Raw genomic sequence first — 11,758 nt, forward strand, 5'->3', positions numbered from 1 at the left:
ATTCAAATCTAGACTCGTGACAGATATTTTCAAGGTTACGATTTTGGAGGTATGCATATTTAATATCTCATCTAGACATTATTTTTCCTAATTCACAGAGAATAATGGAAGTTGAAGTTGTATTAAATGTAATCAAATGAAATTCTAGCTTAAATTCCTTGGACATTAAAAAATACAAAACATTAGTTAGATCGTATTAATCACGCCCATATGTTGTACATATACTAGTTGAATTTTCGAAATCAAACAAAGGTAAACGTATTTACTAACTATAGTTAAACACTAGTGGATAGTAAGTTTATCTTAAATAAATATATATTTTGTAAATCTCATGTTTTATTAGCTGTGATATATCATGAATATTGTGGTGTCAACGGTCTCTTTCTCTCTCTTTCACCGACTCCGAAATCCTCGGCGGACTCGGTTTTGTTTTATCCGACCCGAGTGCCAAGTGGGCTGGGCAATTTTGACTTTTTTATTTAACTATGTTCTTTGCTGAGGTGCTTGTTGGACATTTAACTTTATCAAGAGAAAAAAATAAAAAACCTTTGATAAAAAAATATTGATTTGCATGAATGACTATACCCTTGATTTAGGAGGCAGTTGTAGGGTCATTAACAACTACATGTTATTTACCAAAAACAAACAAATAAAATATTGTTTGTAAATATCATAATAAATAAGGTATAATTAATGGTGACTCGTGTATAAACCATAAATATGTCAATTGATTGTTGTACTTGTATTAAGTAATGTTCACATTAAAACTATTTGGCACTTGGTCCACTTGTAAATTCATCCAAATCATCCTCTATGTTTTTCTTTTAGTTTATTAATTTGATGTTTTCTTTTATTTTAGCCAACTTCACCCGTGTCAGGCATATTAATATAAACACTTAGAATATATGAAACGGAAATAAAAACTCCTAAACCTAAATCAAGCAATGGAGATGTTTTTTATTTTAAATGGAAAAAACAACAAAAAAAAACAAGCAAATAATTTTCAAAAGACAATTTCTACGAAAATAACATCTGAAAGTGAAGGCTCCTAAATTATGACCCATATCTTTTTACCTTATTAAATTTTGTCTACAATATTTATTTGAAAATTATTGGGGGTGCGGTAGCAAGAAATTTCAAAATATCAAAGCAACCCTCGGACCAAACTATAATAGTAATATTACTTTGTTAATGGGTACATTCCTAATAATTTGGCAAAACATGATACATGGGGCTATGAGCATTCAATGGAGGATTTTATTCCTATGTTTGTGATCTATCACATTTTCAAACAGCCAATACCTATAAGATCAATTTCTTTTTCTCTGTGTTCCCAAATAAAAAAATCCTTTCTCTTTAAAATGAAAAAAAATGAGTTCAGGCTTTTTAAAATGTTGTATTTAAAGGGGGGAAAAATCATTCTAAGACAAAAATTAGGATCGTTATATTGAAGATTGTTAGAAAAAATATAAATGAGACATAAATTCTAAGGCGTGAAACACTCACCTTAAAGAAATATTTTCCCCACTTGATATTCAAAGTTGCTTCGAGTTAATGCAAATTTTTTTTCCCAGGATAAAACAGAAAATAAAAATTCCAACAAGCAAATCTGGAATTTTCCACTTATTCATTGTGAAACAAGTTTGTAGTATTGCAGATGTTTTTGATAGTAAAGTTTTGAAAAAAATAAAGTAAATATATCTGAAATTATAAACTATGTATAGGTTTGAAAATGTGCTTCCAACAGTCATAACTTTTTAAAACACCTATTGCAACAAACAGACACTTTTCAATAGCCACTTGTCTATTCATATTTTTAATTTTCAAAATAACATTAAAAATAATATGTTCAAAATATATATATTTAAAAATTAGAATATTTAAACGGCAGCGGCAAGCGTGCAAAGTGCTTCAAAATCGCACTACTCGCACGCGGGTTTAGAAGCATGTACTTTGATCAATTTATCAAAGCCCAATAACCATTAAATGCTTTTAAACTTCTAAAAGAATGCTCAAATATCCGATGTGGGACTATCTTATTTTTACAAACAAATACTAACAAAGATTTTAGTACATCGACAATGTGACATATTTTATCCTTTTCTCGTATTTTCCACAACTTAAAACATGAACTTGGACTAAAAAAACAAAAAGAAAGAAAGAAAGAAAGAAAGAAAGAAGAAAGATAGAAGGTAAAAAAGTTTAGGGGAAAGTAATTGGCATGATGGAATTATATATATTGTCGTGCTTAATTTCGATCTATTAAATATTTGACTGTGCGCTCATAAAACTGTCAGAATGAGCCTATAAATTTAATTTAAGAGAGAAAATGAGTAAATTGATACTTTAAAAAGAAAGCTGAGAGTTCATCAATACTTTAAAAGAAATGGTCACTATACCCTTTCTGGAAATCTTATGATTTTATCACCACCAAGCTAACTATGCCTACATTATTTGTTTTTGCCTATTTCATCTCAACCAAATTATTTGCTTTTGCAGATTTATATCCTCTCAACCAATCAACTGAAATGTTCTATGAGGTATCTTGCAATTTACTTGTTTAATTTTCCGTTCCGAAAGCTTCAACATTTGACGCGACTAACTTGACTAATTTGAACTATACTAATTTAAACTATATTAAATAAATAATTAAAAAGTTTTTTTTAAGAACAAGAAGACAGAAGCTCCATTATCTTCTTCATATGTTGGGGTGGAAACAAACTAAATATTTAACAAATAGTTCGGTATTTTATTCGCTTAAGTATTTAGTTATATTCAATTGAACAGTTCATTAAAAAGTAAACGAATAGTTTTAGTATTTAGTTCATAAATGAATAGAATTTTAACAATGGGTATATGTGATTCATTCGTTTAATAAACTATTCATTTATATATTACACTTTAGACCTATAAATTTTAGTTATTATATTTTCTATGCATTCCAAAAGTTTTTTACACATATATACTCGTATGAGTAGTTTCTATTTTGTAAATATTTACATTTATCACTAGCTAGGTTGCATATTCATTAGTTGTATCATATTGTGGTACTAGTTTCGACCCCTAATTATACGGACAAGATGAGGATTTTTCCACACATCAAAACAATTAACTTTGGTGCGTCCAAGTCAATGGTCTTTTTCAGGCTAATCCCCTTTCAGTTTGTCATTTCCCGTAGATTTTTTGCTCGTTGATGAGGATTTTTCCCCACATCAAATCAATTCGCTAATTGGTAGCCAGTTCAAACAAATGTAATGTTATATTCATTTGCAAAATATTTTCTTCCATGCGTATAAATATAGATTAGAACAGACAATAATCAAGTCATTTTCAAACAACCATACCTATAAGATAGTTTTCTTTTTCTTTATTTTCTCACTAAAAAAATCTTTGTCTTTAAGATGTTGTTAGAACTTTGTTCGTGGAGAACGATGTTCGTGCAATATCTATTGGTTAATCAATAACAAACTCTCATTTGGTACTAATAAGTCTGTGAGATGATATATTTCAGTAATAAACATGTAAAAAAAAGTTTCGGCTCAAAACAATGCAAAATTCAACACAAACATTTGATTTTAACTATTAATCATCGATGGTCAAGAGGTAACTGTCAATGGTCTATAGGTCATCGATGGCCTACCGTCAACAATCTGTATTTTTCAGAAACAAGAAATAGAACAATTAATGGACTATAGTCAACAATCTGTGAATTTTAAAAATTAAAATTTGGACAATCGATAAACTACAGTGAACCATCAATGATCTGCATCAACCATCGATGATCGCATTTAACCATCAATGGCATGGACGCGTTTTGGCAGATTTTCAGATTCAATCTCAGTCGTTTGATCAACATTTAATCTCCTATTTCAATACTGATTAGAAGACTTATTTCCAATGCAATCAAAATCTATTTAAGGATGGATTGGAGAAGAGGTTAATAACAAGAAAAAGAGAGGATATTTACAAAAGTTTGTGAGATTAAATTCTAGGGTTTGATAGAGATTGTGAGTTAGAATTTGATTCTCTGAGCCTAGTTCAACTTTTTCTCATCACGCTCAACATCGAGAGATCATTTCAGCGAGGATGAGTGCCCTTTGCATTTAACTCTAACATCTCTTATTCACGGATCATCATCGACATTGATTTGACGAATGATTTGCTTTAAAAGGCTGTAAGATCTTTTTAATTGTGCTTTAACTGTTGTAGAGTTGGTATTGTATTTCAAACTTAGAGTTCGACGACGTACTCAAATAGGAGTAATTGAGGGTTGGCGTGCTAAAGCCAAGGTAGTTAAGTGTGACTAGTTAGGGTTAAGTTTCTTCTGGTCATTGTGAGGAGTTGGGTGTCTCGGCTGGTTTCAGATAGATTTCACGATTATGTTTATAAAGCTTACTGAATTAAGTTATGATTCAGGGATAACTCCGGTCATAGTGAAGAAGGTCATTTGCAAAAAGGAGGAGTTGATGTAGGATTTTGATCCGAACCGCTATAAAAAATCTCTTATGCTCATGTATTGGTTGTTCTTAGTTTTTTATTTCTTATTTTCCGCTGCATATTCTTTGTTTATGCGAAAATATAAGCACCCGGCACAGACGCAGGAGTGCGTGAGAAGGTGCATAGAATGACGACCAACCACGCCCCCGGCCAAAGCCGCCATGACCGACAAAGAACAACTACCCGACCACCGAAAAGCGACAACAGCCCCCGCCAGAAAAACCCCCGTCACGCCCGCAACCCGCAAGAGTCTCTGCACTCAAGCGCCCAGCCAGCGGGGCAGCAGGCGCACAAGAGGCGGCAGGCACCAGGGAGAGCTCCACCCACGCGCAGCAGCCGCATCGGCCTCGGCGGGGGTTGAGCCCAGCCGCAGCACAGCAGCCACAAGCCATAACAGAGGACTAAGGCGATTCCCGGCGCGCGCAGCGACAAGAGCACAGGCAACGAGCCGCAGGCACAGCAAGCATAACGAGCAGCTGCAGGCCGCGAGGACACACTAAAGCGGCCAACTTCCTAATCCCCTCGCTGCATCTCATTTCAACACATGTAAGATGCTAATCTACACTAAAATTAGGGGGGGGGTGGGGGGGTCAGATCTTTTAAAAGTGGTGTACGCAAACAAAAAAAATCTTTCTCAGACAACAGTCAGGATCATTATACAAAAAACTTAATACATAAATCATTTTGAAAGGGGTTTTGTGTTTTAAGCAAAAATTCACCTTAAGACAACCCCTTGAACTTCATAAATTTCATCTGACCTCCCAGCCTCTGGGCGTACCACAAATCTAGGGGTGCAAACGGTCTGGATATGGCTCCGATATGAATCTTATCAGAGCCATTTTCATTTATCAATTATGGATAAAGATATAGATACAAATATATCTCGGTAAGGAAAAAAATTAGATCAATATCTGTTAAAATCGGATACGGATTTTCATGCGAATATAACAACAGATACGAAACAGATATCATAAAACCAAATAATATTAAGAAAATATAACTCATATGACACAAGAGAGTTCATTAATATGTTTGTTATATATGAAAAAACTAATACTAGATCTCTTAATCATCAAAATAAACCTCAAATTTATTAATCTAAGGATTAAAATTATTACAACAGTATGACCAAGATGTATTCGAATACTTCGGATACAGATCCGAATATTTTGCTACATATCTATTTTCGTAATCATATTCAATTCAAATAAATAGTAACTATATTTGTATCCTTTAAGGTGTAAATACAAATATATAGTAACTATATCTGTATCCTTTAAGGTGTAAATACAAATATATCACTGGTACAGATATTTTTTTACACCCCTACACAAAACCCTAGAACATTTGCAATTTCTTCAATGTGACCACTTCAACAGGCCCTCCAACTGTGTAACCCCCAAAATTTCAAAATACCTCCTAACTTACAACATTATTTCAGGAAATCTCCCAAATTTTCTTTTTTTTTATTTTAAGAATATCCAAAGTTTCAACATTTATTGGGGCGGGGGGGGATGGGGGGGGGGGGGGGGTGGCATGAATATTGCAAAAGTAATACATGGTTTGTGATAAGTGGAAAAATTAGGAGGATTAAGTGGCATTTTTAAAGTCCAGAGCAGTTGTCGTTAAATCGAGCAAAAGATAACCAAAAGATAAGGGGTTTATGAGAAATTTATCCAAAAAAAACAATTTGAGAAACAAAATCTCCATGCAACTGGAAGACTTTTTCCGTCCCCCGCTATTTTAGAAATTCGGGTTAACGGGTCTAACCTACTATTGGATCTCAAGACAACATTACCAATTAAAAAAACACATTGAATTTATTGCCGACCGTAACTCTTACCGCTATTTTACATTATTTAACTTACAAAAATCCGGCCACCCCTGCCATATGGTAAACAAAAACAGAGAGTAAGCTCTTTCAAAAAAAAAAAAAAGGGTATTCATTTATCTAAAAATTTCCTATTTTCTCCTCTGCTTCTTGTAGCAAAAACAAAAATCCCCTTCTCTTCTCCCAACCAAATAGCGGGCTCTATTTATATAGGGAGAAAGAGAGTGGGGGGGAGAGAGAGAGAGAATGGCTGGGGGGGGGGGGGGGGGGGAAATAGCGGGCTCTATTTATATAGGGAGAAAGAGAGTGGGGGGGAGAGAGAGAGAGAATGGCTGGAGGAGGAGGAGGGAGCTCCAGAGAGCTAGACCAAACGCCCACATGGGCTGTTGCCTCAGTTTGCGCCATTATAGTTATTATCTCAATTTTACTTGAAAAGGGTCTTCATCGCATTGGCCAGGTACCCAAATTTTTAATTTTCTTTAATTATTTTTTGAGAAATTTTACCTTGTTTTTGGGTTCTCTGAAATGGGTTTTTGATCTTTTGTATTTTTCTTAATGGTTCTGGTGTTAGTTTTGGTCTTGCTAGTGTAAAATACAGATGAAATTTGTGGTTCCTCTGTTGTGCCATTTGGAAACTTGCATTTTTTTTTCCTTTGGGGTTTTGGGTAATTTCTTGATTTTTGTTACTTGGGTTAGTTTAATGAAATTTCTTCAGTTTGGTGTTAATGATATTCTTCTATTTGGGTTTTAAAGTTCTCTCTAGTTTCTGTTGATTTTTATGTTATTCCTTGGGGACTTTTTGCAGAAAGAAATCTCATTGTGCTTGTTCTTATATTTATCACTTAAATTTTTTCCCCAGCTCTCTCTTATGTTTGTTTTTATTTACTTATAATGGAGTTCTAGTTCTCAAGTTCTATCCTAATTGATCACCATTTAAGATGCGGAAGTTGTCATTTCCTTTTATTAATAGCTTTCAGGAAAAAATAATAATTTTGGGGTAACAATTTTTTTTAATTTATTTCAGTGGTTTACAGAAAAGAGGAAGAAGGCTCTGTATGAAGCACTTGAGAAAGTAAAAGCAGGTATGATCTTACAGAAAAATCCCTTTTTTCCATTATTAGACATTTGTCCTCAGCTGGATCATGTCAAATTTTTAGTCTGTATGCTAACCTTTTATTAATTGGGTTTTTTTTTTGTTTTTGTCTTTAATAATTGGCCTATCCATTTTGTTCTTGTATTCAATTTTTCTAATTTTCTTCTTTTCCCCCTCCTTTTCAGAGTTGATGGTTCTTGGATTTATTTCCTTGCTTCTGACATTTGGGCAAAGTTACATAGCCAAAATATGCATACCAGAGAAAGTTGCAGATACCATGTTGCCTTGTAACCGGAATAAGATGGAGGAAGATCATCATGATGAGAGTCCTAAAAGGAAACTTCTATGGGATTTAGCTACAAACTCTAGTGGTCGTAGGATTTTAGCAGCCGATGTACCAAGTTCATGTCCAAAGGTAAGTAGAACCTATAAGTATATTTGATGATTCATGCAATTACATAATGATATCAACTAGCAAATGTATTAATGTGTTTGATTATTTACATATCACTTGTATGAGAGTGATGCTCTGTTAGAGGAAGGTGGAGGTATGTCACTGAAGTTTTCAAATACATGGTGCATCATTGTAGATTTCGGACAATGCCAGCAATATCTCTTAGTTTACAGTGTCAATATAAATCCCCAAAATGGACTTGACCTCTTACGGTTTGCTTTCATAATGGAATAAGACAAAATGATCATTTCCTCCATAAAGTATTGGTGAATTCTCAAGTTGCCCCCTAAAGTATCAATCTACATATTTCCTCATAAACTATGTGTATGCTTCCAATGTGTATCATTTTATGAGCCTAAAGTGAAATATTTAATAGAATAATGATGTGATAGTATTTTTTGTGTTCCTTGTATTTTTTGCAATTTAAAAATAATTTTTATTTCATAAAAAGGGTTAAAGGGTAAATAAGTTCTGGGAGACACCAAAATCGTAAACATAGTTTGAGGGGCAAATAGGTAAATTGATACTTTAGGAGCCAACTTCACTAATACTTTAAAGGGAAATGATCATATAATGATTTACAAGCCTTTCATCAGTAGTCGGCACTTGGCACATACATTTCTTGGATATCTAATCATTCAAGTTTTTCAAATTGTATATAGTACATGATAATAGACTTTTTTTTGTATGTACTATTCATATGTTGGCTCGTACCAAAAAATGATGTTGAGATATTATTATTGATACTCTGTGTGCGAAAACGATCTATGTTTATCCTTTCCAATGCTAGAAGACATACTAACTATTAAGTAACTATAGCTACTTAATATCTGATTCTTTTTTTGTACGGAACTTTGGTCAATTGTAAAACCTTAAAAAATAGCAATATTATTATATATTGTCTAAGAAGTATATATCATGAAATTATATGTCCAACCGTATTATGTACTAGTCAATGAAATCTTAAACTTCTTCTATAAACAGGGGAAGGTGCCACTTGTTTCAATAAATGGACTACATCAACTGCATATCTTCATTTTTTTCTTGGCAATATTTCATGTAGTATATAGTGCTCTAATAAGCAGAAACTTTAATTTCTAAGTTTGTATGACCAAGTTAGATGTCCTTGTTAAGTTTTACATGAATATTTGTTTGTTAAGGATTCCTTTTTTATGTAGATTCGTAGGTGGAAGGAGTGGGAGAAGGAGACTCTATCTATAGATTATGAATTCTCTAATGGTATTGCTTCTAGATATTCATTTCATTTATAATTATTTTTCTTTTTAATTTTACAATATATTAACTTTACAAGCAACATTAAACATATGTTTGCTCGTTCTATTGCTCCATAATTGCGACAAACATGTGTTTACAATGTATATCCCTTAGTATCTGTTTCTGTATTAAGAAATTTTCTATCAGGTTTTAGAAAGGGGTAGAAACTATGATGAAGATTTGGGACTTGTAGTGACCTATTCTTCATTTCTGAATTCTTTTATTTTGTACATCATGCAGATCCTTCGAGATTCAGATTCGCTCATGAGACGTCTTTTGTGAAACAACACACAAGTTTCTGGAATAGGGTCCCTATCTTTCTATACATTGTAATGAATCTTCTCAATCCGATCCGGAATAGTAGTTTATGCTCTAATAACAATAGTAACACCGATACTTCTGGAATATTATGAAATAGCTAAATGATTTGGCCACAAGAACTTGCCCTCATCAAAATCTCTGTCTCCCTCATTAAAATGGAGAAAAATATGACACACAACTCTAATTTGTGAAGGCTCCCAAAAAATGATAGAACCTAATGTACTTTCATTAACCTCTTGATGTTTAATGACATAGCTAAATTCTTCAAAAAATTATCTACTTCCAGGTCAGCTTTTTTCGCCAGTTCCTTAGGTCTGTTCGCAAGACAGATTACTTAGCGATGCGCCATGGGTTCATCAATGTGAGTTTTAAGCGTAATTGGCATTCATCATCTTATGGATTTTTATATGTGCTTTTATTGACTATATATTTTGTGCAGATGCATCTGGCTCCTGGAAGCAAGTTCAACTTCCAAAAGTATATAATGAGATCGCTGGAAGATGACTTCAAATTAATTGTTGGAATCAGGTAATGAGAAGGCTATTTCTTTCTTATATATCAAATTCATATACTTATCCATTATTTATTATTATAAAATGGGAAATCCTTTGAAATCATTCTACATGTTTTATTATATTCATCATGTTAAAAGTTTATTTGTGCTGGATGTATCAAGTTATCGATGATACTGGTACATAGTAGCTGTACTCGAACAATTTGCTAACAAGTTCTTCATAATGCATTTTATCTGAAATCCTTTATGGTTTTTTGATTGAATGTGTTTCCATTTGAACTGAGGCTTGTCCTTTTAATTATATTTTCAGTGCAAAGTAGTTTGTTTGTTTTTTCTTGAGGAAAGATATTGATTAATTTTGACTATATTTCTTCTGATGACTGATCAGTCCTGTCTTATGGGCTTCTGCTGTGCTCTTTTTGCTGCTGAATGTTCATGGTAAGTTAAATGTACTTGTATTTCACTTTAACTATCCTCCACTTTACGAGCTCAAGAAAATAGGATCCTCAATACCGATGGTATCTTAATTCTCAGGATGGCAGGAGTTGTTTTGGGTAACGCTACTTCCACCAATTGTAAGTAAAATCAAAGCACTAAACTCTGGGTTTTTTTTGGTTATTAGATATTAGTCGTGTAGTCCATCAAATCTTTTGAAATTTCTCATAAGCCCTGCGTATCCTAAGATGTCTTGCAATTTGGTCGACCAAAATACCCCTCAGTTTATGTTTCCCGCAAAATCCCTCTTGTTTATTTTAAAAAAAGTATTAGTTTAGTGGTATTTTGGTCATTCAGGTATCAAGTTACAAGACCCTTAGATTTGAGGGATGTATGAGCAATTTCAATTTTTTGAAGGACTAGTACGGAATTAGTGAAGATTTGAGGTACTTATATCTAGATAACTGTTCCTCAAAAAAATCTAGATAACCTTTTTCGTAAGTGACTAAGGCTACTAACTTTGAGATATGCAGATTATCCTTGCTGTTGGTACAAAACTTCAGGCTATCATCTCACAGATGGCCATTGAGATTCAAGAGAGGCATGCAGTTGTTCAAGGAATCCCTCTGGTGCAACTTGGTGATAATCATTTTTGGTTCCGGCGACCTCAACTAATATTGTCTCTCATTCATTTTACATTATTTCAGGTTTAAACCTGAAACATTTTTCCTATTTGATATCTTCTCATAACTTTCTGTTGGTAGCAAGAATTCCTATGGTTTATCATTTTTGTGAAGTCTGATGAGTATTTTTTTCCCCTTGTTTTATACAGAATGCATTTCAAATAACATATTTCTTTTGGATATGGGTAAGGGTTTCTTTCTACTAATATTTTTAGTTAATTATTTTTTGCTTATGTTAATATGAACTGTTTCTCACCATGCAGTATGATTTCGGGCTGAGATCTTGCTTTCATGAAAATTTTAAGCTCATCATTGGCAGAGTTTGCATAGGGTACGTTTAGTTTCTTCCCTTTATGTATTCGTTAAGAGATTTTTTTTTTCTCCCCCAAGGACTAGGGTTTTTTTTCCTTGCTGGTTTAATTTCTACAAATTAAAATCTTGGATATATGAAATTTTAACCAGTACGTGTACAAGTTACTCCTTTTTCCAACTATGGCTAAGCAAAATGTTTATATTGATCTCTTTGTAAATTTTTTTAATATAATGTGTTTTGTCTTTGTATTAACTTCCTGCTTCTTTATGGCATTTTGCAGGGCGGCTGTCCAATTCTTGTGCAGCTACATTACACTTCCACTGTATGCCCTTGTATCTCAGG

The 11,758-nt window shown here is 33.3% G+C and overlaps 1 protein-coding gene across 1 annotated transcript; it reads left to right on the plus strand.

The window, feature by feature from the left end:
• On the plus strand, positions 6,607 to 11,133 carry LOC109850819 (MLO-like protein 5). Its single transcript, XM_020420882.1, is given in 11 exon segments — positions 6,607 to 6,785; positions 7,353 to 7,410; positions 7,607 to 7,836; positions 8,860 to 8,997; positions 9,054 to 9,114; positions 9,391 to 9,479; positions 9,758 to 9,832; positions 9,911 to 9,999; positions 10,374 to 10,423; positions 10,520 to 10,560; positions 10,954 to 11,133. Coding segments are annotated over 11 exon segments (1,140 nt in total). The 5' UTR covers positions 6,607 to 6,656.

Source organism: Asparagus officinalis, chromosome 7, assembly GCF_001876935.1.
Source record: "Asparagus officinalis chromosome 7, Aspof.V1, whole genome shotgun sequence".
In the NCBI taxonomy this organism is placed as follows: Eukaryota; Viridiplantae; Streptophyta; class Magnoliopsida; order Asparagales; family Asparagaceae; genus Asparagus; species Asparagus officinalis.